Source organism: Acomys russatus, chromosome 26 (genome assembly GCF_903995435.1).
Source record: "Acomys russatus chromosome 26, mAcoRus1.1, whole genome shotgun sequence".
Classification (NCBI taxonomy): Eukaryota; Metazoa; Chordata; class Mammalia; order Rodentia; family Muridae; genus Acomys; species Acomys russatus.
In genome coordinates, this window is record NC_067162.1 from 35,826,659 (window position 1) to 35,854,384 (window position 27,726).

A 27,726-nucleotide genomic window follows, 5' to 3' on the forward strand; every position below is an offset into this window, starting at 1 on the left:
AGTTACAGACAGTTGTTAGCTGCCAATGTGGCTGCTGGGAATTGAACCTGGGTCCTTTGGAAGAAGCAGCCAGTGCTCTTAACCATTGGGTCATGTCTCCATCCCCATGGGATTGTTTTCTATTTGTAACAAATAAGAACTTTGCCAGGTGCGGTGGCTTTAATCCCAGCATTTGGAGGCAAAACTGGAAGATTTCTTTAAGTTTGAGCCCAGTCTGCTCTACATAGGAAGTTCGAGGTGAGCTGGTGCTACATGGTAAGTGCCCATTAAAAACAAAAACAAAAAAGCAATTTGGTACCCAGCAAAAACATGATGCTAACATATATGAAAAACAAACATCCAGTCTGTCCCTCTTCCAGCTTCTTGTCCAAGGAATTTTCGGTTTAGGTTGAATACACGGCTCAGTTAAGTGCAGACAATCTTGTTAAGATTCCTGTAAATGAAAAGAAAGTGAGACAAGAACCAGTTGCTAACAGCCAAGCTAGAAACACAAAGACATGTCTACAGTAGACAATACACAGAAACAGTGTTTGCCTGCTCTGGCTGTGCCTAAACCATCTGCACACATGCCTCTAACTTGCCATCTTTCAAATGAGGCATGGCAGTGCGCACCTATAATCCTTTCACACTTCTAACCCTAACTCTGAGGGGAGAGGTCAGAGACAAAAGGATCACTGGGGCTTGCTGGCTGCCAGTCCAGCTGAGAAAACGAAGGCCCCAGGTTCAGGAACAGACTCTGCCTCGTAGAGAACAAGTGGATGACCTGGATCAGCAGGTCATTCTTCAGTGACAGGATCCTGAGAGAGAGGACCAGGGGATGAGAGATAAAGAGAATAGAAGAGGGAGAAGATGCTTGGAGCTTGGAGATCTTGCATAAGCTATGCCTTACTCCGTGTGAGCTTATTAAGTAGTATAGCACCTTATAGTCTATTTCCAAAGGAGACGTGCGATAGAGTTAGCAGAAACTGTCACCCAATGGGACAAAGTCAACAAGAAGCTAATAAAACAAGACTGTACAAGGGGAGTCCAGGGTATCTCAAAAACATTATAGACCAAGCACACAGCAGCTTGGGACTGATAACCAAAGCCCCGTGCAGCGGGAGGAGTTGGGTTCTCAGTATCTGAAATGTCAGCTCTGCCAAGGCCCAGGCCACAGGCTGTTACCCACTCTATCAAGCACATTCCTGGTTTTAGAGAAGGAACTGTGGCCTCAGGGAAAGCCTTGAATCAGCTCAGCCCTCAATAAATGTAGAAGGACAGAGGACAATTGATGCCCTCTTTCAGACATAACACACACACACACACACACACACACTCACTCACAAATAAGCCAGGTGTGTGGTGCTGCATGCCTTTAATTCCATCATTTGAGAGGCAGAGGTAGGTTGAGTTCTATGAATCCAAGGCTAAGGCCAACCTGGTCAACACAGTGAGTTCCAGACCAGTCAGAACTATATAGTGAGATCCAAGCTCCAAAAACAAAAACAAAACAAAACAAAAAATCAAAAAGTCTAAGTCAAGGAAATAATCCCAAGGATGCTGGGGGGGGGGAGGAATAAGGGGAGGGAGGGAGGAGAGCAGAAAGGAGTGGAGAAGGAGAGGGAAAGGCAAGAAACAGGCTGGAGACAAGCAACCTCTGAAACCCTGCTTTGCTGACATCTGGGCTGCACCATTCTTAGCTGGGAGGGATGCCACATACATTTGAGGGCTCTGCGTTAAACTCGGGTGTGTGTGTGCTAGGGGATGAACCCAGGGCTCCCCTATGCCAGGCAAGCACTGTACCACTAAGATCACCACTAGCCCTGTCCTATGAATCAAATAGCACCCCAACCTCTATCCGTAAGATGCCAAGAACACACACCCTGCCTCCCCTTCCCATCAATTTTAACAACCAAAAATGTTTTCAGACTTTGTCAAATGTCCCCAGCAGTGCAGAATTACCCCTGACTGTAAACTACTTTATTGGAGATTTAAAAAGAAAAGAAAAGAAAGAAAGAAAAAGAAACTTTTCACTATTGTGAAATAGCATGTGACTTGCATTCTTTACGCCAGATAGAACCTTACCATCCATGGAGGGCCGCTTGGAGGGGTCATGGGCCCGGCACTCATCAATGATGTCCCGTAACAACTTAGGGCAATCTTCGCTCACTGGCTCCTGCTTCTGGTCCTCAGCTACCAGTTTGTGAATTGTTTTAGAATCACAGTCTGGCATGGAAAAGATAGGATGTGAGACTTAAAAATTTCACTCATATACCTCTCTCTGGATATTGATAGCTAGAATTAGAATGAGAGAATTCAAGCAGGGAATAAAAGAAAAAGAAGAGAAAGAAAAAAGAAGGAAGGAAGGAAAGGAAGGAAGAATGGAAAAAGGAAGGAAGGAAGGAAGGAAAGAAAGAAAAAGAAAGAAAGAGGTGGCTCAGCAGTTAAGAGCACTGCCCGCTCTTCCAGAGGTTCTGAGTTCAATTCCCAGCAACCACATGGTGGCTCACAGCCATCTATAATATGATCTGGTGCCCTCTTCTGGCATGCAGGTGTACATCCCCCCCCCTCTGGTTTTTCGAGACAGGGTCTCTCTGTGTAGCCTTGCTTGGCTGTCCTGGACTCACTTTGTAGACCAGGCTGGCCTCGAACTCACAGCGATCCACCTGCCTCTGCCTCCCAAGTGCTAGGATTAAAAGCGTGCGCCACCACACCCAGCAAGAAAAGAGTTTTTAATGACTCTAATGACCAGATCAAGTAATTCCTACTTTAAAGAACCAAGTGGCTAAGACACGTCTGGATGAGAAATTTCTGGTCTCTCAGAAGAGGACCCAACCCCAACCTCAGTAGAGCCAGCCTTCATGTTCTTCACCTTCAAACGGGATCTTTCCGGTAGCAATTTCCCAGAGCACAATTCCAAAGCTAAAAGAAAACCAAGGACTTGTCAGGTGGATGACTTGGTGGGCAAAGAGCTTGCTGTAACACACTCTTTGGAGTTTGTTCTCCAGAAACCTTGTAAAGGTGGAAGGAGACAAATGACCCTGAAAAGCTGTTCTCTGGCCTTCACACACATGCACGCCTGCCATTCACGGCATGCTCTCTCTCTCTCTCTCTCTCTCTCTCTCTCTCTCTCTCTCTCTCTCTCTCTCTCTCTCTCTCACACACACACACACACACACACACACACACACACACACACACAGATACATAAAAAAAAAAAAAAAATAGAGTGGGTTGGAGCAACGGCTCGAGTTTGGTTCCTAGCACCCACACAGCAATTCACAGCTGCTATGGCTAATTCTAGTTCTAAGGGATCAGACAGCCTCTTCCGGCCTCTGCTGACACTGTGCATGGTGCATATACGTATACACACAAGACTCATACACATTAAAAAAAATACAACAACAACAATTTTAAAACATTTTGAAAATAAACCCCAGAAACTAAGCACCTAGCACACTTCTTTTCCTATGCCCCTTCAGTCAGTCCAGGAAACTGAATTTTCTGGTTACCTCTCAACTGCTCTCAATACCCCACCATACCCAGTGCTAGGGATCGAAGCTAGAACCTACACACATTAGGCAAGTACTGTACCACCCACCTGAGACCCTATGGCTAGAACTAAATGGTCCTCCGAGGAGGAGTGGTTCCCGGGACTGCCCTGTCCCTTCTACCTGAGTTAGAATCTGTATGAGAACACAAACATACCTATATATTTCATCTTCTTGGTCACATGTGCAAAACAGGTTTTTCAGTTTCTGAGGGGAGAGATAAGCCGTTGAACTGACTCTCTCGGTTTTAGCGCTCTTTGTTGCCAAACTGATGGAAGTCTGTGTTCTGCTTAACTCAAATCCTGCAAGCTAGACAGAAAGCCGAGTTAGAGGTAGATGCTAAAGCAGCAGGCTTCTGGGTGGAGGGGTGTGTGGTTCTGTTCTGCAGCTGCTGCCAGGTGGGAAACGGAAGGGAAGGTGCAGGCTCCAAGGCAGAAAAGGGAGACGCGCGCAGGGGTCAAAGGAGCACACGGCTCTAGAACCCAGGCTGGGCAGCAAAGAGGGGCCAGCCTGTCTTGGGCAGGTTGGCGGCTGCTTCGTTACAGAGGCTCAGTCAGAGCTCTGAAACCAAAAGAGGCAGAGGTGGGACGGACAATAATGGATACTTCGGGAACAGCCTTGCACTGATGGGCAGAGTAACACTAGAAAATGGCAAAAGGTGCGGGGGTAGGGGAATGAGGGGGTTGCGGGGGGGGGGGGTCGGGGGCAGTGTCCAGAAGCTCTTGGAGGTCTTCAGGGAGGAGGGGAGCCCTTTCCTTCCCAGAATAAATGACGAATCTCAGATGGTCGTTGTGAAATAGATGATGCTGGTCCCCCTTTATTTCATGTGAAAGGGAATTATAAACCTTGGGCAGTGGGAGGGGTTTTGAGGGTGAATGTGCTTGGCTCACTGAGGCTAGGAGTGTCAGGGAAACTTCAGTCTTATAAAAAGGGAATCACAGTACTTAATTATCCTATGGGGCGGGGGAACTCCAGGGACAGTTAAAGGTCATTGGTTGAAAACCAAGACACCAAGACATCTTATTAGCACAGGGTGGGTGTTTCCAGTAATCCCCAGGTGCTTGCTGAATGGGTTTCTTATCAGGAAAGGGTTGGGCTTGTAATCTCTCTAGGGGCTATGTGATGCTACTTAGAGGTTCTGGGGTCCCCAGATCAGGAGGAAAGGGAACCTCACTGAGAAAGGGAGGCCATCATCTTATATTGAGCTCAGAGACTATCCAGAAATGCTAGGCTTGGACCTTAATAGCAGGGCCCCACAGGGATAGAAGTGGAGTTGGAGTGACTGCCTTTTCCCTTGGAGATTTATTTCCAATGGTGTCAAAAGAGCATGTGTTTGTTGACATTGTAGGTTCGGTTTATCATATTGTGCCAATCAAGAGAAATGGTGTGACAAGCCTTCTCAAAAAAAAAAAAAAAAAAAAAAAAAAAAAAAAAAATGGGGATGGTAGTAGGGAAGATTATTTGAAACAAAAGCTATAACACCCCTGTATGATTTGGTAAGTTTTCTTAGTAAATGTACTTATTTCTATTGCTACTGTTAGTAATGCTATATTGGATATGGGGCTTTCATGGTGAAAGATACAATTCCATTCAGTGAGGGTAGGGAAGGGGCATAGAGCTACACCATGGCTTGATTTTTCCACAGGAGCAGATGCAAAAGTGACTTGGGGGGGGGAAACACCTTTGTTCTGTCTTTACATGGTAGCCACCTTGTTATTTTGTGTAGAAGACTTTTGATTCAACAGCATGGCATCTCTGACAAGGGATCACATCCAAAGATCTAGGTCTGTGTGATCCAGCTGGAATGCAGATACATCACAGACCTTTAACTCCTCTGGCTAGAAATATAGACACATCCTTAGTACAAACCTGTAATTCCAAATAGTGAAGGTAAAGTTAGTTTGTAGAAGGAAGCACCCATGTTTGAAAGTGACATCTAATTGAGAGGCAAAGTGATAAATCAGAGAAAGATTAGACAAAATGAGTCAGATACACCCAACTCTCACGAGAACAGGCAGGAAAGAGAGGCTACTTAAGAGCAGTGCGGTAGTTGATAGAATAGTGTAGGATACAGGATAGAGCATAGAGAAGACAATACAGTAGAGTGTTCAGTAGAGAAGATGGTACAGTAGAGTTTAGTTCCGCACAGCACAGGCAGTTCAATCAGTTCTGTGCGGCGAAGTTGGATCAAGCAGTTAGTTGGGAATCAGTCAGCCAGTTCACAATGGAGTTGTTGAGTTGAGTTTAGTGTGTCAGCCAGTCAGTTGAGAGGCAGTGGGGAGTCAGCTGAGCGGCAGTGCAGTGGAATTTAGTTCGTGGAAGTTCGCTCGGTGGAGTTCAGAGGCAGCTCTACTGGGACAGTTGTACAGAGGCAGGTTGCAGAGAAAGAACAGGCTAGACACCGGTGAAGACAGAATGAGCCAGAGAATGAGAAGGTGCCAGAAGATTAGAACAGATTGACAAAGTTAGTATGAGGCCAAGCAGAACAATTCAGTCAGAAGCTGAGAGAAGCCAGTTTGAATCAATCAGCTTCGGGGGGAGTTTTGAGCCAGAATAGCTGAGATGAACCAGCCAGCCAGAGTTCAGAAAGAGCTAGAAAGGGGCCAGTATTCAGCAGTGAGCCTCTGAGATGACAATTATATCAGGCAAATAAAAGATACATTTACACTTTTGGATTTTATATGAAACATGAGAGTTATTTGTGCCAACCCAAAGTGGTCATACAGTTCTAAAGATGCCATCGCCTGACTAAAGGGAGTGCATGCTCTTGCTCCCTGTGGACCCTCCATTAGAATAATCAGTATGCAGGAGAGTAAGGTGACCAAAGTTAGCCAGGTACCCAGAGTTACCCCAAATCTAGGGCTGAGGTCAAGAAAAGGTTAAACCATATAGATGGTACAAGGTATGGTTCCACATGCCTTTAATCCCAGCACACAGGAGGCAGAGGCAGGTGGATCTCTGTGAGTTCAAGGCCAGCTTGGTCTACAAAGACCAGGCTGGCCTACAAAGGGAGTCTAGGACAGCCAAGGCTACACAGAGAAACCCTGTCTTGAAAAACCAAAACAAACAAACAAACAAAAACCCTGTCATAGCAAATAATGTGGGTTGAGCCCTCCTCCCCCGTAGCCATGCTCTCGTGGCTAGACTTGACAGCTAGCCCCAGCAAAGTGACAGAAGGAAGCTCAGATTAGGTATTTTGTGAAAGTTAATGGTTACAGTCACCTCACACCTGCCCACAAGTTACTCTATCGATAGCCCCTTGGGCAAACGGGCCACCAATCAGGTTGCCTTCAGGGACCCAGCTTTGAAACTCAAGGGCAGTTGGGATCCAAGGTCAAGTCTGAAGAGTGATATAAGGTGGGCAATATCACCAGGCCATGGTGGCACACGCCTTTAATCCCAGCACTCAGGAGGCAGAGGCAGGTGGATCACTGTGAGTTTGAGGCCAGCCTGGTCTACAAAAGTAAGTCCAGGACAGTCAAGGCTACACAGAGAAACCCTGTCTCAAAAAAAAAAAAAAAAAAAAAAAAAGAAAGAAAGAAAGAAAGAAAAGCAAGCAAACAAACAAACAAAAAGATGGGCAAGACCATACGGTTCTTCAGTTTTGGGTGCATTTTTGTTACTATCATTAAAAATGGGGCAGGGGAGGGGCAGAGTATCTATTGATGACAAAACATTCCTTTACAATTTTGGAGTTTTGGACAACGAGTTAGCAAAACTGTTTCCTCCTCTGAGAAAATGGTAGATATTCAGCTCACTTTTTTGGCTCTGTTCCCCTGAAAATCTGATAAAGGTAGACCATCAGTCTATGTTCCTTAGTAACATAATGATAAAAATGATTGTTGGTATATGGATTGCTCTAGGGTGAGAGTTGGAAGATCATAAATACTTAATAGGCAATGCTGTAGTTTGTAGCAAATATTACATATGGGAACTGGCTCATCCCTTTCAGGACCATTGGGAAGTAAGTCTGTAGAATAATATGGGATGTTGACTTTTGTAAGTCATGAGACTTCAAGTCTGGACGGCCTCATACCAACCTAGTAGGAGTCCTTTTCTTTAGCAACTGGTAGGAACAAAGCCACTATCTCCTGGATGCATGTGAGTGCTCCCTGCTAGAGAGAAGGAGTTGATTGTGCTAGCAAGCTCTGCTCCCTGGTGAGATCCTGCTAAGTGGCCCTAAATGACAACTGTGGCCCCATGACAATCCTTGGAATCTGAATGCTTAGCTGATCCCCTGGTAAGTACTATGGTGGTCGAAGAGAAGCTTATCCCTGCTCTGGGGTGGGGCTGGGGGTGGAGGGGTTGGGTGGGAGGAAGGCAGGCACATCGAGTGGGAGGCAAGGGTAGAAAGCTGTTCTGTGGTGGGCACCCAGGAAGCTGTCCAAGCAGGAGAAGATGCAGGCACCAAGTTCTAAAATCTAATCAAGAAGTAAGAAGGCGCCACCTTTCTGTGGTACTCTCTTCTAGCTGCAAAGCGTGGCAAAGCTCTGACCAACCCAGAATGCCCTTGGAGGATGCTCTCACCTTTACTTGGTAGCCTCCAGCTACCAGGAAGCTGGAGCTGCTGATGTTTCTGTGGAGTTGAGGTGTTTCCGAATGGTGTAGCCTGATTATAACCAAAAGGAGGGGGGGGTGGCATTAACGATCTTTAGTGGGATAATGAGGCTGGCTAGTGCTCCACCTTTCATGTGGGTGGCTGTCTGTGGACAAGCTAGCAAAATGCACCTGCCCAGAATCAGAGTAGTAGAGGGAAAGGAAACCATGTGGGCTTCTGGCCTGTTTGTCCGTCATCTCTGAGGGCAGCAGTAGCTCCGCCAGATGCCTTCAGCTCTTCGGGGTACCCGTTTAACCCTCCAGTACCTGTACAAGCCTTTGGCTGCCCCCAGGACCAGGAGGATGCGCATGCTCATTGTGAGGTCCTTTTCTTTATCCAGCAGTTCCCTCAGGGTTCCATGTTCACAATACTCCATGACAATGGAGAATTCAGGGGCCTTCCCTAGTAGAAAAGAAGCATACACTGAAGACTCGGCCTCCCCACTCAGAGTTTCCACAACAGCAAAGCACCTCTCAGCTTCTTTCTATAGAGATACATTCCACCCTGAAGTGAGTCCCATTTCTCCCCAGTTTAAGACCAACCCAATATTAAGGCACAAAATCTCAATCTGAAGGAAACTTTAATGATACTTACTCTCTTAGGTGCTAGCTGAGGTGACTTAGTCACTTTGGTGTTAGCTCTTTCATTTCTAGCCTATGACCCGAAATGCTGACTTCTAGTCTGAAGTCCCTCCATCAGTCCCTTCCACAGACACACAGATTAGCTGTGGCATGGTTTCCAGAAGGGGAGATGTTGCTGTCCTCTTTCTAGACAACAACATCAAAAATGAACAGCAGGGAAGTCCATGCTGTGAGAAAAAAAATGTAGCTGCAGGCTGGAGAGATGGCTCAGTGGTTAAGAGCACCATCTGCTCTTCCAGAGGACCCAGGGTCAATTCCTGACACCCACATGGCAGCTCACAACTGTAACTCCAGTTCTGGAGGATTCCATATGCCCACACAGATATGCATACAGGCAAAACTCCAAAGCACATGAAATCAAAATCAAAATTAAAAAATGCACCCACATCAACACTAGGTTTTTAGCCAAAGGATAAGAAGTAATTAAAGCCACATTAAAAAATAAAGGGGGAAAAATAAAGGGGACTGGGTGTGGCATCTCACTGTATTATCCCAGCACTTAGAAGACAGAGGCAGGCGGATCTCTCTGTTCAAGGCCAGCCTGGTAGCTGAGTTCTAGGATAGGCAGGACTACACTGAGACCTCCTGTCTTAAATAACCAAAAAGAAAAATAAGGCATTTGTGAAGAAGAAGAAGAAGGAGGAGGAAGAGGAGGAAGAGGAGGAGGAGGAGGAGGAGGAGGAGGAGGAGAAGGAAGAGGAGACTTGTGAAGGTGGTGGCTAAAGGGTAGGTTATTTGGTTGGGTTAATCAGCTTTGTAATTTATTTATTTATTTTTTTTTTTGAGACAAGGTCTCATGTATCTCAGGTTGCGTTTCTGGTATCACCTCCTCCTCCTTGTTTTTTATTTGTGTATGAGTTTTTGCCTGCTTGTACATCTGTGCACCACATGCATGCTTGGTAGCTTGGTACCCAAGGAGCTCATAAGAGGGTATCTAAAAAAAAAAAAAAAAAAAAAAGAGGGTATCTCATCCCTTGGAACTGGAGTTACAGAAGTTGTTAACCACCACGTGGGTGCTGGGAATTGAACCCAGGTCCTCTGGAAGAGCAAGCACTGAGCCGTCTTTCCAGCCTGACTTGGAACTTCTGATTCTCCGTTTTCTTCCTCCTGAGTGCTGGACTATAGGCATGGGTCACCACGCCTGGCTTATGCAGTGCTGGGAACAGGCCCAGGGCTTTGCACAAGCTAGGCAAACACTCTGTCAACTGAGTTACATCCTTAGCACTAAGGAGGCAGAGGCAAGTGGATCTCTGTGAGTTCAAGCCCCAGGCCAGCCAGTGCTACTTAGAACTTGACTACAAACAGTAAACAAGCAAAAAAGAAAAAAGACAGGATTGTCCCACAACTGTTGTGTAAACCAGGGTTTGGGGTAGTATAGAGTGAGTGCACATGTGTTCTATTGGTGGGGGGCAAAAAACTTGGGCCTTTGTTTTAAGCTGCTAGGTTTTTGTCTCAGGTCAGCAAAGTGAGGAAGAAGCGGGCCATGAAGTTTGACATCATTTACCTAGTCATGGCCTCTCTCTCTTTTTGCCCATTAGGGAATTTAATGTTTAGTCCCCAGTATCCTATGAGGAGTACCTATGAAAGTAACATATGAGTTGGGCATGGTGGTGCACAATTTTAATCCCAGTACTCAGGAGGCAGAGGTAGGCAGTTCTCTGTGAGTTCAAGGCCAGCCTGGTGGTCTACATGGTGAATTCTAGGACAGCCAGGGCTACATAATAGAGAGATCCCATCTTAAAAAGAAAGAAAGGGAGCTGGGCGTGGTGGAGCAGCACATGCCTTTAATCTCAGCACTTGGGAGGCAGAGCAGGTGGATTGCTGTGAGTTCAAGGCCAGCCTGGTCTACAAAGCGAGTTCAGGACAACCAAGGCTACACAGAGAAACCCTGTTTCGGAAAAAAAAAAAAAAAAAGAAAGAAAGAAAGAAGGGAGGAAGGGAGGGAGAGGAGGAGAGACGGAGGGAGAAAGGGAGAGAGGGAGAGAGGGAGGGAGGGAGGAAGGAAGGGGCCAGGCATGGTGGCGCACGCTTTTAATCCCAGCACTCGGGAGGCAGAGGCAGGCAGATCTCTTGTGAGTTTGAGGCCAGCCTGGTCTACAAAGCAAGTCCCGGACAGCCAAGACTACACAGAGAGACCGTGTCTCAAAAAACCAAAAACAAAAAAACAAAAAAACCAAAAACCAAACCCCCCCCAAAAAAAAGGAAAGAAGGAAGGAAGAAAAGAAGAAAAAAGAAGGTAACACATGAGTCACTGTGAGCCACCATGAGGAGGCTCTACTGGGCCTGCTTACCTTTCTAAGGCCTGACTCATAAAGATGTTATTTTTTGCCCGGGCAGTGGTGGCACATGCCTTTAATCCCAGCACTTGATAGGCAGAAGCAGGCAGATCCCTGTGAATTTGAGGCCAGCCTGGTCTACAAAGAGAGTCCAGGATAGTTAAGGCTACACAGAGAAACCCTGTTTTGAAAAACAAACAAACAACAACAACAAGATATTATTTTTTCCTGCTCCTACAGGTCTACCATAATAAACTTCAAAACTCAAAAAAAAAAAAAAAAAAAAAAAAAAAAAAAAAAAAAGAACACATTAAAACACAGACAGTATATTCTAGGCAGTCAAAGCTTGACCAGTCCCGGAAGCCCCCTTACCTGTTTCATCAATGCAAATTCCAAATATACGCAAGATGTTGGGAGAATCAAATTTCTTCATGGTTCTGATCTCATTATTGAAAGTGCGCCTCACCATTCTAAGAGAGTGAAAGGAGAAATTAGCATTTGGAGTTTGACAGTCCCTCCAAGAGTGTAGAGCACTGCAGGGGCTTAGAGACTCTTGGTATCAGGGAAGGGGGAAACCAGAGTGATAGGCATGGCTGCAAACCTAACTTCCCAATGAACTTGGAGGCAGAATCAGTCCCTAGGGGTCTGTGACAAGAATATTAGGATTTGTTCATCTCTTTCTGGTACTTGATAGAATTGTGGACTTTTGTGGTTTATATGGCAAACTAAGATGTCAAGTTTTTGTTACTTGCCATATTTTATTTTAGTAAATGTTTTTTCAAGACAGTGTTTCTCCATGTAGTCCTGGCTATTCTGGAACTCTCTCTGTGGACCAGGATGGCTTCAACTTAGAGTTCCACCTGCCTCTGCCTCGTGAGTGCTGGGATTAAAGGCAGAGCGGGACCAAGGCATACAGGAATCAACTGTATTTCAATGTGCTAGCTATGCAAAATCTGAAAACTGAATTAGAATGATTTCATTTACAATACTGTAAAAAGAGCGAAAGTTTAAAAGTAAACTTAACAAATCCAGGCGTGCTGGTGCCGGCCATCAATCCAAGTACCCTGAAAGCAGAGGCAGGAGGATCCCTTCAGCAGAGCAAAGGATGGGTTATTTAATGGATAATATAGAGGAAAACTGACTTACTCTGTGGATAAAACCAAAATTAGACCCTGCCTAATATCACATATAAAGGCTGATTCCAGGCGGATTAAAGCCTAAGCTTAATATGGGGTTGGGGGTGTTGGGGGGTTGGGGGGGAGGGCAGGGGTGGAGCTAGAGAGACGGCTCAGAGGTCAAGAGCACTGATTGTTCTTCCAGAAGATCCATTCCCAGCATTCACCTGGTAGCTCACAACCATCCATAACTATTATTCCAGGGGGCTCAGTATCCTCTTCTGGCCTTTACAAACACCAGGCATGCAGGAAAATCAGCCATACACATAAAATAATGTAATACAAGTTAATAAAAGTCTAAAGTAACAAACTACTACTACTACTAATAATAATACATGTGTTGTCATACCTTTAATCTCAGTACTGTGTAGGCCAAGGCAAGTGGCGCTCAATGAGAGAGAGACCATACCAATAGATAGATAGATAGATAGATAGATAGATAGATAGATAGATAAAGTTCTGGGCATAGGGGGGTGTATTTTGAGAGCACAAATAATAAAGTAAAGTTTTGGGGTATCTATATCAAAATTATTGTAACAGTTTTCTGCCTGCATGTTGCCAGCACACCAGAAGAGGGTACCAGATCACATTATAGATGGTTATGAGCCACCATGTGGTTGCTGGGAATTGAACTCAGGACCTCTGGAAGAGCAGACAGTGCTCTTAACCTCTGAGCCATCTCTCCAGCCCTCTAAATCAAAATTAAAGATTCATGTTTGATGATGGACATCAAGGACAAAGATAAAATGCAGATTATGTGATAACAGAAGATTTTTACAATATTTACAAATGATTGCTTTCCATGATATACAAGGATCTTCTGTAAATGTGGAAGAAAAAAACAACCATGGAAATTACAAATGTGACAGAAGAGAGAGGGCAGAAAAGCTGAAGAGGTAATTTACAGAAAAGAGCAGCCAGATAGCTACTGTGAGTGGTGCAACATTTGACATGGGTGTGCACTCAGCTCTGTGGGACGATACAGGAAGACAAAAGAGTCACATGCTCTCTGTCATAGTCAGATCCTAACTTCTGAAGTTTGTATGCATGCAAGCAAGGGGTTGTGAGAATGGGCACAGACTATGACATTAGAGAGGAGATCACAACGGGTTTTGACAAAGGGGGTAAGGGGGAAAGGTCATATGTGACATGAAAATTGAAGGGAGGCTATTGAAGGAGGGAGGACTCAAGAGGGGGAGTGGAGCTAGTGAAAACCACATGTTATTTGAAAATGCCCAAATGAGCAGATGGGGAGATGGCTCAGTTAAGAGTACATACATATTACCTTTTCAGGGGACCTGACTTTGGTTCCCAGCACCCAAAATGGGAGGTTCACAACCACAGGTAACTGCAGCGTAAGGGGGAATCTGATACCTCTGCCCTTTGTGGGCACCTGCATTCAGGTGTACTTACATGCACATACATATAATAAAAATGAAATGCCACAATGAAACCTAACTCTTTGTAAGGCAATAAAAATTTAAAAATCTGAAAGGGCTAAGCACATAAGATTAAATGATTAAGGCAGGAGGTAGTGGGGCACATCTTTAATCCCAGCACTTGGGAGGCAGAGGCAGGCCAATCTCCATGAGTTCAAGGCCATCCTGGTCTACAGAGCAAGTTCCAGGACAGCCAGAGTCACACAACTGTCCCTGTCCCGGAGTTACAGGCCAAAGAAATTCTTGTACAAGGGTTGGGGGTGTAGCTCAGTGGCAGTTTTTGCCTCATGGGTAAGGCCCATGGTTTGACTCCTAGTATGTCAAGACTGCCATACAGATTCACTAAGGGCTACGTATAGGCATTATTTTCAGAGGGAGAAAGTTGGAAGCAGATGTAGGCAAAATGGGACTGACACCAAATCAGTCACTGGATTCCCTTCAAATGAAAGGACACCATGTTCCATGGTGCTGAATCAAGAAAGTAAGGAAAAGAGCCAAGAGATGTACCACTTTTTCACCTGCCAGAAACTAATAATGAAAGAATAAATTTTACAGGAAAACTCAAGAATCGAACACTAGAGTTATTGTCTGTAGAATTCCCAGCACCACCCCAAAAGGAGAATTATATGCGAAAGGGATATAATTGAGAAACAGGATTACAAGGTAATAAATTTTGTTGTTATTGTTTTGAGGCAAGGTCTGCATGTAGCCCTAGTTATCCTGGACCTCTCTCTATAGACCAGGTTGGCCTTGAACTCAGGGATCGTCTGCCTTTGCCTCATGAGTGCTGTGATTAAAGGGATGCACTGCTACATCTAGAAAAGAGTATAAAGTGTGAAAGATGCATTAAGCAATGAATAAAAGAGAGAGGGTTCCAGGGTAAAGATAGAGAGTTGACCAAGGCTAGCCTGTTTCTTTTTCTTTTTGCGTATGAGTGTTTTGCCTGCATGTATGTCTGTGTATCACATGTGTGCTTGGTGCCTGTCCAGAAGAGTGTGTCAGATGCCCTGGAACATGAGCTCCAGATGTTGTGAGCTATGATGTTGGTGCTGAGAACTGAACCTTGGTTCTCTGTAAGAGTAACAAGCCTTATAGTGAGCCAATTCTCCAGTCCTATGGCCTCTGCTTCTTCCTTTCTTAAAAGATTGATTGATTGATAATATATCCAGTGTTCTGCCTGCATGTATACCTGCACACCAGAAGAGGGCATCTGATCAGATTGTAGATGGCTGTGAGCCACCACATGGTTGCTGGGAATTGAACTCAGGACTTTGGGAAGAGCAACCAGTATTCTTAATCTCTGAGGCATCTCTCCAGCCCCATAGTCTCTTTTCTTTTCTTTCTTTCTTTTTCTTTTTCTTTTTGTTTTTTTGTGACAGGGTTTCTTTGTGTAGCCTTGGCTATCCTGGGCTCACTTTGTAGATCAGGCTGGCCTCGAACTCACAGCAATCCGCCTACCTCTGCCTCCCGAGTGCTGGGATTAAAGGCGTGCGCCACCACGCCCGGCTAGTCTCTTTTTTCTTAATAATACAGATGAAGTGATTTTATCCTATGTATGTTGATATTCTACTCCCTCCTCCCCCCCGCCCCCCACCTGACCGCCGCAGTTACTTTCTCCTTGGGAAGTTACAGAGACTACCTGTTTATACATAAGAGTCACATAACACAGCTTACTCCACACTTCCGGCCTGGGGGTTGTCAAACACTTTGATGGTGACTGGAGATCTGTGATACTCTCCTTTATAAAGTGTGCTGAGTTTATTTTTCTTCAGTAAGGTCCATGGAGATCCAACAAGATGTTTCTTTGGAATCTCTTTGATTTGCTCCTGTTGGAGCTCCCGTGTGGGCTTTAGTGATCCTGAGACTGAAGGAGACAAAAAGTCAGCGTGCAAAGAAGGCGTTGAAAGGGAAGTGGACTCTGACGCGAGAAGGAAGCTCCACAAGTTCCACATCATGAGCCAGAACCTATCCTAACTAGAGCTTCTAGAAGGTCCTCTGCTTCTTTTTTTTTTTTTTTTAAGATTTTGGATTTAGCCCGGCATGGTGGTGCAGGTCTTTAATCTTAGCACTCGGGAGGCAGAGGCAGGCGGATTGCTGTGAGTTCGAGGCCAGCCTGGTCTACAAAGCAAATCCAGGACAGCCAAGGCTACACAGGGAAACGTGTCTCAAAAAACAAAACAAACAAACAAACAGAAGAGTCTGTATTTATTATTATGTATACAGAGCTCTGCCTGCCTTAACACCAGCCTCTCTCATCACACAGTTGTCTCTACTCCTACTGCCACCCACACAGCATGACACTAGGTACCTGGCATCATGTCAAGTCATTTCAGATCAAATAGAGCCACAGTTCAAGTTCAGCAACTATATTTCTGTCAATTGTGTGGCTGTTTCTTCATGGATTCCTCATTTTCTTCTTCGAAATTTCATGAAACTTACAGGAAACTTACAAGGCTGAGGAAGCTCAAGAAACTTACAGGACTCATAAAAGTGTCTCCATAGTAAACAGTTGCTGGGTAAGAGGAGACTCTTTTTTTAAATAAGATATATTTTTAAAAAGATTTATTTATTATTATGTATACAGTGCTCTGGTGCACCTACAGGCTAGAAGAGGGCATCAGATCACATTATAGATGGTTGGGAGCCACCCTGTGGTTGCTGGGAATTGAACTCAGGACCTCTGGAGGAGCAGTCAGTGCCTTCAACCTCTGAGCCATCTCTCTAGCACAAGAGGAGATTTTTGTGTAGGAGACCAGTGATCTAGCTTTCCTACGTTCTTGCTCACGCTATTGTGGGAGGCTATCAGGTCATTTAAGTCTCAAAATTATCTTAATCCCATAAGTAACTCCTCACCCATGTTTGTGAAAGTAATGGTAATACTTTGGTTCACTAAGATGAACTTGGACAGAATCATTCTTTGGACTGTGTGCCAGCTAGTTTTATGCCAACTTGACACAAGCTAGAATCATCTTGGAAGAAGGAACCTCAGTTGAGAAAATGCCCCCACCAGATTGGTCTATGATGTGAGTGTGTCCAGCCCACTGTGGGCATTGCCACTCCCTGTCTGGTGGTCCTGGGTGTTATAAGAAAGCAGGTGCCTCATGAGGAGCAAGCCAGTAAGCAGAATTCCTCTATCACTCCTTCTTCATCTTTTCCTCCTCCTCTCCCCCTCGTTTTCCCCTCTTTCCTCTCTCTTTTCCCCCCTTTTCTCCCCTCTTCCTCCTCTTCCTTCATTTTGGTTTTTCAAGACAGGGTTTCCCAGTGTAATAGCTCTGGCTATCCTAAAACTCTCTTTGGAGGTCAGGCTGGCCTTGAACTCACAAGAGCCACCTGCCTTTGCCTCTGCAGTGCTGGGATTAAAGGTGTGTGCTACCACGCCAAGCAAAGCCTCAGACCTCCATCATTTCAGTTCCTGCCTCCAGGTTCCTGTTTTGGATTCCTGCATTGACTGTCTTAGTGATGGAGTATGGCCTGAGAGTAGTAAGCTGAAATAAATCACAATTTTTTTAGAGTTCTATTGAATGAATGAGTGAGTGACTAAATAAGCACCTTAAATTTCATTTAAATTTTTGTGTGTGTGTGAACATGTGTAGGTACTCATACCTGCACATAGACATATGGAGGTCAGAATTTGACATCAACTATCTTTTTTCTATTGCTTGCCATCTTGTTTATTTTTAAATTTATTTATTTTATTTTATTTTATTTTATGTGCATGAGTGTGTGCCTGCATGTCTGTATGTGTACCACATGTGTGTATGGCCCGAGAAAGCCAGGAGAAGGCATTGGACGCCCTGGAACTGGAGTTACAGGTAAGAGTGAGCCACCATATGAGTGCTGGAGCTGAATCTGTGTCCTCTGCAAGACTAGTGAGCATTTTTGACTACTTTGCCATCTCTCCAGTCCCTATCCGCCTTATTTTTGAGACAAGATCTCTCATTGAATCTGTAGCTCGCTGACTGGCTAGACCTGCTGGACAGTGAGCTCTAGAGACCTAGTCCTCAGCTTCCAATGCTGAGATCCCTGCTTGTTTTTTGTTGTTTTTTGTTGTTGTTGTTTGTTTGTTTTATGTAGATGCTGGGGATCCATACTAGGTCCTCATGCTGGCACAGCAAGCACTTTACCCACTGAGCTATCTCCAAAGTCCTTGGTTTGAGTTTCTTATGGACATCCAGTAAATAAATAGCTTTGATGCTGCTACAGTTTGCATGTTAAATGTCCCCAAAGGCCCATGTGTTAAGAGCTTGATTCCCAGGATGGTGCTATTGGAAGCTTAGAGATGCAGACAAAAGGTGGGTCCTAAGGTATTTGAAGGCATGCTTCTAAAGGGGACTGTGGGACCCCAGTCTCTTTCTCCTTCCCTCCTTTTTACTTCTTGTCCATCAGGTGGGTGTTTATGCTTCATCGAGTGTCTACCTGATAAGCTGCCTTGCCACAGACTCAAAAGCAATGGGTGTAAGAGCCAACCACGGACTGAATATCTTCAAATCCTTGAGCCTAAGTAAGTAAACTGTCTCTCAAAAAGCAGGGCATGGTGACGCATGCCTTTACTCCCAGCACTGGAGAGGCAGAGGCAGACTGTGAGTTTGAGGACAGCCTGGTCTACAAAGTGAGTCCAGGATAGCCAAGGCATCACAGAAAAACCTGTCTCAAAACAAACAAACAAACAGCTGGGCATAGTGGCGTACACCTTTAATCCCAGCACTCGGGAGGCAGAGGCAGGTGAATCACTGTGAGTTCAGACCAGTTTGGCCTACAAAGCTACTCCAGGACAGCTACTACATGGAGAAACCCCTGTTTTGAAAAACCAAAACAAACAAGCAAACAAACCAAACCAAAACAAAAAAACCCAACCACAAGCTGTCTCCCTTTCTAAGCTACTATTTTGGGTATTTGGGTATTTGTTACTGTAACAAAACTTGACTGATACAGATGCTATTCATGGCGGAAATTATTTATTATAATTATTTTAGCATTCTTTTAAAAATTATTTTTGTTTATGAGCCTAGCCTTTAATGGCTGAGCCATCTCTCTAGCCCTTAAAATTTATTTTTGTTTTGTTCTTTTGAGGCAGGGTTTCTCTGTGCAGCCCTGGCTATCCTGGAAGTCCCTCTGTAGAACAGTCTAGCCTTGGAGTCAGATTCGCCTGTCTCTGGAGTGCTGGGATTAAAGGCATGTACCACCATGCCTGGCCTATTTTAGTATACTGACAGGTGCTATGGGTCTCCTGCTGGTAAAGGGGCCACTTTCAAATGCTACTCCATGGGCAGAAGGCTGCAACCACATCCCAAAACCTGTGAGCTGCTTCCAGTATTACCCAGAAAAAAAAAAAAAAAGGAGCAGGGCCCGAGTAGAGTATGCCGGAGTCCCTAGCAAACGGATGGCTCCTAATTTGGGAACGTTCATTGCAACAGGGTATGTGGCAACTTACGTTGCTTCAGAGCTTCCTTGATTTCTTCCATGTCAAGTTTCAACTGCATCAAGATAGCTTGCATGCTTTCCTTTCTGCAGGAAAAAGGGGTCAACACATGCTTAAAAATACCTGCTAAAGTAAAACAACGTGCGTCAAAACCAAAATGTTGAATAGAACCACTAAGGTGACAGTTTTTAGACTCTAAAATAATCACTTGGTAGGAAATACTACTGCTAATATTCATCTTTCTACTTTTAAGCCCACAGGAAATGCCTTGAAGTCTGGCTGTGTGAATCTCTTTGCCCAAGAAAGGGAGTGAGGAAGATGTGGCTTCAACCTGGCATGTCCCCGCAGGCTGTTTTGGGCCTCTGGTGCCAGTGAAGGTTCGCGGGCCGCAGTGGGTCCCTGGGAGTGAGCCTTTGGAGAGTATAGCCAACCTTTGTGCTGGCCTGCTATTTCTACTTTCTTACCTGCCAGACTAGCGGAGCTTCGGTTACACACTCCCGCTGCCACGGAACTGCCCCATGCCTTTCCCGCTAGGATGGCTGGAAAATACTTTGGCTTTATGAGTCCAAATAAGTCTAACCTCTCCTGAGCTGCTTTTGTTCAGGAAGTTTTTCAGTGAAGTATTTTATTGACTCTGTTCCAGCCTGGCTGCTTTGGGAGTGGGAAGTTTGTATCGACATCCTCATTTGCACTTGGCACTGTGATAAACGACAGGACCAAAGTCACGTGAGGAGGAGAGGGTGTCTTTATTTACTTGGCTCATGTATCACCGTCTATCATGCAGGGAAGCAGGGCAAGGAGCTTAAGGCAGGCACCTGGAGGCAGGAACCATAGAGGAACACAGCTTACTGACTGCTGCGCTGTCCATGGCTTGCTCCACTTGCAGTCTTATGCAACCCAGGACCACCAATGGCACCACCCCCAGTGGGTTGGCCCCCCCCACATCAATCACTAATGAAAAAAAAAGAATCCTCATAGACTCACCTACTGGACAATGTAATGGAGCATTTTCTCAATTGAGGTTCCCTCTTGCCACATGACTAGAGGTCTTGTCAAGTTGACAATTCCTAGCACACTTCCTTGCTCCCTTTCTCTCTACCCACACTCTTACTATTATGTTTCAGACACTCTAATCTCTGTGCTTTCTTTCTTTCGTTCTTATGTATATGAGTATGCTGTCTTCATGCACACCTGAAGAGGGCATCGGATCATAATACAGATGGCTGTGAGCCACCATGTGGCTGCTGGGAATTGAACTCAGGACCTCTGGAAGAGCAGCGGTTCTCTTAACCACTGAGCCATCTCTCCAGGCCCTCTGTGCTTTCTTAATCAAAGAATTCCAGTCATTCCCCTAGAGTATGTCCTTCTCAGAAAGAGTTGATAAGGCCCCCATCCCCCTTGCAGCTATAGGATAAGTTTGTAGCCCTCCCAGGTCCTGCCTCCAGGACCCTTGGCACCCTGGCTAGGCCAGGCTAGGTCATATCATGATGCTTCTGTGGGAACTTCTCCTAGTGACCTCTCACTAAAAGGCCTCACTCTGGCTATCTATGGCCATCAGCCTGTAACTCTCCTGATAAAAAGATAATCTTGTACCAGCTTCCTTTCCTACAAACTTCTATTTTTTTTTTCATTTTTAATTATTTGGTTTTTTTTTTTTTTTTTTATGTGTGTTGGTGTTTTGCCTGAATGTATGTCTGTGTGAGGGGCCAGGGAGTTATAGCCAGTTGTAAACTTCCATGTTGGTGCTGGGAATTGAACGCAGGTCCCCTGGAAGAACAGTCAATGCTCTTATATGCTGAGCCCTCTCTCCAGCCCACCCACCTCTATCTTTTAGCTAACAATGCTTGAGGTTTATATTACTGGGTCATCATTAGTCCAAGGAGGTCAGATTTGTTTCCATGTTTCTCTTGTCCTCACTCTCCTGGTAACCTAGGCTCAACTTTTGCCCTTTACCTCCAGCCTAACTTTACTGCCTGGCCCTCCAATACATTCAAGGAGGGCCATTTTAGTTCACCCTATTATTACCTCACCTACCCTCTAATGTGGTCTCCCAGCTCAGGCAGCCTTTCCATTCTGACTGTCAGGTAGTCCTTGTATGGCTAAGTTACCTCTCCTTCATCAAGGTGTCAAATATTATTCTGCCTGTTCTTTCTGAACGCTTGTAAATTATTACTTTGTGGCTTTCATTGGTTTTAGAGAAAATTAGCTTCCTGTCAGGAGGCTTTACATTCCATCAGGTCAGAGTTTTGTCTATTTGGCTCTGTACTGTATCCCTAAGGTTTAGAACAGTGTTGTGTACTCTGTACCCAATCAATGCTTCCTTAGTTTGCGTTATTTAATTATTTTTACCGGTCCTTCCCACCTCCCCACCCCCCAATCTTAAGTGAGAGCCCCATAGAAGCTAAGGCTGTAAGACATGAATTAGAATCCAGATATTACATCAAAGAGTGAGTAGACACTCAAAGGAGACTCACACGAAGCTAGCAGCATGTCCCCTCTTCCATAAAGGCTCCCCCAGATTTCACCAGCCTCACTATAGAGTAGGATTTCTGAGCCACAGGCAGACACAACTGCCCTGTTTGGCAGGTCAAAGTGAGGCGGAGACGCTCGCTGGTTCCTTCTGCTCCTCCACCCGACCCCCAAACCCAGCCTATTCTTTCTCAGCCTTTGGAAGACTCACCTATCTTCCTCTGCGTCCTGCTTATCTTCCTGCAGCCAAGATGAACGAGGCTTCAATTGGCCAACCTGGAGCTCTAGCAACAGCGCCTCCCACACATCTTTCAGGCTCTCATTCACCTCAAGGAAGATCATCTTGTCACTGCTCGCAGTTACAAACTTCCAAATATCGGACTTCTTGCTGAACTTTTCTATCTGCTGCATAGCCAACTTCAGGACAGTCTCAAAACGGCCCAGGGCATCGGTTATGCCATCAGGCAGGTTCTCCGTCCCTTGGTCCTGAAGCCTCTGGAGAGGCTGTAGCAGGCCATAGACACGGTTCCCTAGACGCCGGCACTGTTTCCGGCAGTATTTCATCTCTTCACACTGTTTATAGATGAGCTTGCCTAAGGAGATGATCTGTCCCAGTTTATCCATACCTGGAAGAGACCCATAGATTGGTTAAAATCCCACAATCCTCTGTGTATCTATTACTTAGCTAATGGAGGGTCAAGTGTATCTGTGATCTCAATGCCAGAAAGGGGGCACCTCCACCACGTAAGATTGAGACAGACAGACTTGTCTGTAAAATCTGTTCTGTCCTTGTAACAGAGCTTGAACTGGGAAGTACTGGTCACCTAGCACTATATCTTCAGCCTCCATTGCAACCCCATGTGATTAGCATCTGACTATGGGTTGAGCATGGATGGGATTTGTGCCACTTTGGGCTGAGACAGGTTTGCAAGGACAGGATATTGGGGATACTGGTGTCCAAAAGAAAGGAGCGTGGGTTCCTGAATAATTGCTTGAAGGACAGCTGCCATGTTGCCAGGCTTTCCGCTACGGACTATATATGATTGAAGAAGCAGTTTCAGTAGTATGAAAGCCATTATATTTGAGGGGCGTTTTTGTCATATTACTTAGCCTATCCTGACACAAGTATTAGAAATACCTTCAAGGGCCAAGCAGGCAATTCAAACCAGCAGAGTGAGCTTAGAATTAGCCTCTATTGTTGCAAAGAGAATTGCTTCCAGCCAGGAGTTCATTGAGAACATGGCTGTCCTGGCAAGAGATCACATCCAAAGACCTTCTAGGTCTGTGTGATTCAGCTGTAATACAAACTCACCTTTAATCCAGGAGTCAGAGGCAAACAGACCTGAGTTCAAGGCCAGCCTGGTACAGAGCAAGTATCAGGTAAAGAAAAGCTTAGGTCCAGGCATGGTGGTACATGCCTTTAATCCAAAAAGAAGGTAAAGTTAGTTTGTAGAAGGAAGCACCCATGTTTGGAAGTGATGTCTGAGTGGAAGAAAAGGTGATGAATCAGAGAAGATTTGACAGATAGGATATGCCCAACTCTCATGAGAAGAGAGAGGAGAGGGAAGCTATTTAAGAGGCAGTTTTATGCAGGGTGGTGGCACATGCCTTTAATCCCAGCACTCAGGAGGCAGAGGCAGGTGGATTGCTGTGAGTCTGAGGCCAGCCTGGTCTACAAAGCCAAGGTTACATAGAGAAAACCTGTCTTGAAACACACACACACACAAAGGAGGCAGTTTTACCAGGATGCAGAGAAAGAACTCAAGTGAAGCTGGAAGGAGCCAGAAAATGAGAAGAATCCAGAAGACTAGAGCAGATGGCTGAATTAGGGTGAAGTCAAGCAGAGCAATCCCAGGCCAAGAGAGAAGCCACATTAAATAAATCAGCTGGGAGAAGAGTTTGAGCCAGAACAGCTGAATTGAACCACCCAGCCCAGAGCTCAGAAAGAAGAAGTAAGGGTGAGTTTATTAAACAGTAAGTCTCAGAGGCTGGAGATTAGAATTTACAGAGGCTAGAAGCTTCCAGGACTCGGCCTAGGTTAGTAGAAGGAGGAGGCGGTAAGCCTCCCAGACAACAACTGTGCAAGGAAAATAAAAATTACTTTTACCTAGTGGTGCTGCAATCTTAGCACTCAGAAGGCTGAGGCAGAAGGACCATGAGATCAAAGCCAGTTCCAGCTACCTAATGAGACCTTGTCTCCAAAAAATCCAAAGCTGGGATTATAGCTCAGTGGTGGAGTGTTTGCCCGGCATTGGCTAAGGCTCTGAGTGTGAGCAATTCTCAGCACAGCTGAGAAGCTCCTGGAGGCAGAGGCATGGCTCAGTGGTTAAGAAGAGCACACACTGCTCTTTTTTTTTTTTTTTTTTTTTTTTTTTTTTTGGTTTTTCGAGACAGGGTTTCTCTGTGTAGCCTTGGCCATCCTGGACTCACTTTGTAGACCAGGCTGGCCTCGAACTCACAGCGATCCGCCTGCCTCTGCCTCCCGAGTGCTGGGATTAAAGGCGTGTGCCACCACGCCCGGCCACACACTGCTCTTACAGGAGACTCTGTCTTTTGACTTCTGCATGCACTAGGCAAGCACGCGGCGCTGTACGTGCATGCATGCATACAAGCAGAACACACACACACAAGAAATAAGACCGTAAATCCTCCTTTTGGTTACTGTGACGTGCCCTTTTAGTCGTTCGCATCTTCGTTTTTCTGTTTCGTCCTCAGACAGGCTCTTGCCATCTATTTCTGGGTGGCCTTGACCTCCCTGCCCCTTTGCACATGCCTTTGGTCCCGGTACTCGAATCTCTGCGAATTTGAGGCCAGCCTGTTTTACGGAGCGAGTTCCAGGACAGCCAAGGCTACACAGAGAAACTGTCTGGAAAAACAGCAACAACAACAAAAAGTGACTGGGGCTGGGAGATGTTTCAGTCCACAAAATGTTCGCTGAACAAGCTTGGAGAGCTGAGTTTGGATCCCCAGCACCAATATAAAACCTGGACCTAGTAGTGCACAGTTGTGACTTTGGCTCTAGGAGGGACTGTTCCCTCAAGTTGCCCTCTGACCTTTATGTGTGGACACATACACTTTAAACAAATAATAAAAAAATAAAGTGGGAAGTGATGGGGGAAGATACTAGATCTTGGCTTCTGGGCTCCTTACATCATTGTACCCCATGCCACATGCACAAACATATTCACTTCACATGCGTACCCACATTTCTTTTTAAAGTAACAACAAAACCTGTGCAGTCAAACACCATTTAGATAAAATAGAATATGTCTGCCAAAGTGGCTTGTTTGGCCACCTTAACCACAGTTCGCCAAAGATATAAAGGATTGCAGTGAAAATCAACTCTGGGAGGCTGGGGCAGAAGATTTTGTGAATTTGAGGGCCAGCCTGGGCTATACTGTGAGATCTGGTCTCAAAAATAAATAATAAACAAAATGGCTGCTCTGTCAGTCTCATTTTCTCTTTCCCTGTGGTGCACATATATGCAAAACATGCATACAATGAAAATAAAATAAGTAGATCTTTTAAAAGCAACAAATGGCCCCTGAGCTAATTTGGGTGGAGAGAATGTTGTGTCTGTTTCCTCTGAGAGAATCCAGGAAGACAGATGTAGAGGAATGTCTTGAGTGGATGTAACAACTGTCAATAAAGTGCTTTTTAGCCAAGCCCCTGGGCAGAGGGACAGGAAGTAGAAGGTGGGACTTCCTGGAGAAGGGGTGGAGCCGGGAGTTGACAGTGGTTGACAGTTGAAGGAGGGTAGTTGTGGGAGAGAAGCCACCGGAGGACCATCAGATTGGCAAGTGCTTGGGATATATGTTGGTTATGAGGATTAGAGTAGTTTATTTTAGTTTGTTAGATTAGTAGCAGTTTAGATTCTGCCCAGTGTAGTGCTTGCAGCTTTGAATTACGTTTCAGTCTCTTTGTGTCAGTTATCAGCATCCTGGGCAGAACAGATACAATTTATTGTAACAAATCAGATGTTTCCTCTCTTCCTGTCTCCTTCTGTCCTTTCTGTGTGCGTGCAATTGAGATGTGACAGAGCCTTCTTCCTATAGCTTGTAATGAGGCTTACATAAAAACGACAAAAGGGAAGATTCCGAGACTTGATTACAACACTGAGTCTCTGCTTTAACCTGACCCCAAAATCTATGTCACCTCTATCTGCAGGTTTCAACGTTTCTTCCACCTAAAAAAAAAAAAAAAGCAAACAAAAAACTTTCTTTTTATTTTATGTATGAGTATTTTGCCTGTATATGTGTACCATGTGCATGCAATGCCTTTGGTGGCCAGAAGAGGGTGTGATCGGATCTTTGGGACTGAACAAAGCAGATGCTTGCGAGCTGCCATGTGGGAGCGGGGAATTGAACCTGGGTCCTCTGCAAGAGTAGGCAGTGCTCTAAGGTGCTGAGCCATCTCTCTAGCCCCTCAGCCTTCCTTCCTTGTTGAAGCCAATTTGAATGATAGTAGCCATAGCAACAGATCTCTTCACTTAGAACACCTTCAGTTCTTTAGCGTCACAGGAGTCCTGCCTGTCCTGGAATGCAATAATATATAGATAGATCATGCTGGCCTCCAACTCACAGAGATACTCATAATTTTGCCTTTAAAAATGCTGCAATTAAAGCTATGCACCACTATGCCTGGCTTTAAAAGCACTTTAAATGTTTTATTTGTTATCTATTTATTTGTTTGTTTGTTTTGAGCCTTGGCTGTCCTAGAACTCACTCTGTAGACCAGGCTGGTCTTGAACTCGGAGATCCACCTGCCTCTGCTTCCCGAATGCTGGGGTTACAGGTGTGTGCGTGTGCACGTGTGTGTGTGCCCCTGCCATGCAGTGAGGAGAGTGGGTTACCTATGGAGACCAGATTAAAGTTCAAAGTAAGTCCAGGATAGCCAAGGCTACACAGAGAAACCCTCTCTCGAAAAAACCAAAAACAAACAAAAAAATCCAACCAACCAATCAACCAAAACCTAAACCAAATAACATGGAGAAAATAAATTCCCTGGAATCCCAATCTGCCTTTAAAACATGAGTCAAAAGTGAAACCAAACTGTCAAACTGAAGCCAAGTATGTATGCAATTGACAAGCCTTTGTTTTCTTTGTCCACAGGATTCCGCGGATCTGGGTAGCAGGCACAGGAGTTAACGTCAGGGAGCTTTAGTGGCTGAGCCATCTCTCTATCCTATCAGGGTATTCCCTTTTGTTTGTTTGTTTGATGTTTTTTCAAGAGACAGAGTTTCTCTGTGTAGCCGTGCTGTCCTGGGCTCCCTTTGTAGACCAGGCTGGCCTCAAACTCCTGAGTGCTGGGACTAAAGGCATGTGCCATCAGGGTACTCTTACGGAAAACCAGTAGATCTCAGGGCTCAGTCATTCGCAGATGCTGAGCAGAAGTCTTCAAAGCTTGTTCTTAGATATATGAGAGCAAGAGTGAAAAATCTGGAAGCAGTAGTAAATACATTAATTTACCCCACCCCACCCCCATTAAAAAAATGTCAGGCTGGGCTTGGCTTGGCAGTACACAACTTTAAACCTAGTACTTGGGAGGCAGACAAGTATCTCTGTGAATTCAAAACCAGCGAGTTCCAGGCCAGCCACAGCTATACAATGAGAGCCTGTCTCAATACAAAAATAGTCTAAAAAATCAGACGCCTCTTTAACGCCTTTACTTTCAGCACTTGGCAGAGGCAGGCAGATCTACCCCTAACCCTGAGTTCATGGCTAGCCTGGTCTATAGAGCAAGTTCCAAGTTCCAGCACAGTTAGGACTACACAGAGAAACCCTTTCGGCTGCCTCCACCCCAACACCCAAAAGAACAGAATTGGCTACCTTGGAAATTTAATTGTCTTACTGACTACCCCCCCCCCACTCCAAGACTTGTGCACCTCTGGGAGTATCCCCACCTTTTGCCCATTCCTCCAAACCCATTCCTACTTTGGCAAAAGGTCAGGAGAGATCTCAGCAAGCAGGCAGCCCCATTCAATAGTCAAAGAATCGAAACCAACTTCACCCTGTGTTCCAGGAAGTCCAATCTGTGATTCCGTGGTTCTCCTGCTTCCTCTAAGCACGCACCCGGTCCAATGGATTCTGCGAGCTCACCCTTGTGGTCGCGAGGGGCGTCCCGTCTATCCTGTGCTGGGATTCAGTCTCCCGCTGCTGCTGTGGAACTAAGGTCTTCTGC

General features: G+C 45.3%; 1 protein-coding gene across 1 annotated transcript; it reads right to left on the reverse strand.

Annotated features, from left to right (window-relative positions):
* Positions 1 to 27,699, reverse strand: Mlkl (mixed lineage kinase domain like pseudokinase). The gene is made up of 11 exons (XM_051168960.1): positions 27,556 to 27,699; positions 21,758 to 22,172; positions 19,090 to 19,163; positions 15,333 to 15,516; positions 11,417 to 11,514; positions 8,394 to 8,529; positions 8,058 to 8,139; positions 3,688 to 3,839; positions 2,852 to 2,901; positions 2,065 to 2,205; positions 1 to 433 (listed from the first exon to the last, which is right to left on the reverse strand). Exons 2-11 carry the CDS (start codon positions 22,168 to 22,170, stop codon positions 402 to 404), a joined length of 1,362 nt encoding a protein of 453 aa, XP_051024917.1. The 5' UTR covers positions 22,171 to 22,172; positions 27,556 to 27,699; the 3' UTR covers positions 1 to 401.
* Between the last annotated feature and the right edge of the window lie 27 nt (positions 27,700 to 27,726).

What these genes read in the sequence shown, in the direction of transcription:
- Mlkl (XM_051168960.1), bottom strand. Translation starts at nt 22,170, where the DNA reads ATGGATAAACTGGGACAGATCATCTCCTTAGGCAAGCTCATCTATAAA. An exon ending in CAAGAAGATGAAATATATAG is followed by an intron (nt 2,902 to 3,687) that starts GTATGTTTGTGT and finishes GTTTTCTTTTAG; the next exon opens with CTTTGGAATTGTGCTCTGGG. An exon ending in CAAGCGGCCCTCCATGGATG is followed by an intron (nt 434 to 2,064) that starts GTAAGGTTCTAT and finishes TTTCATTTACAG; the next exon opens with GAATCTTAACAAGATTGTCT.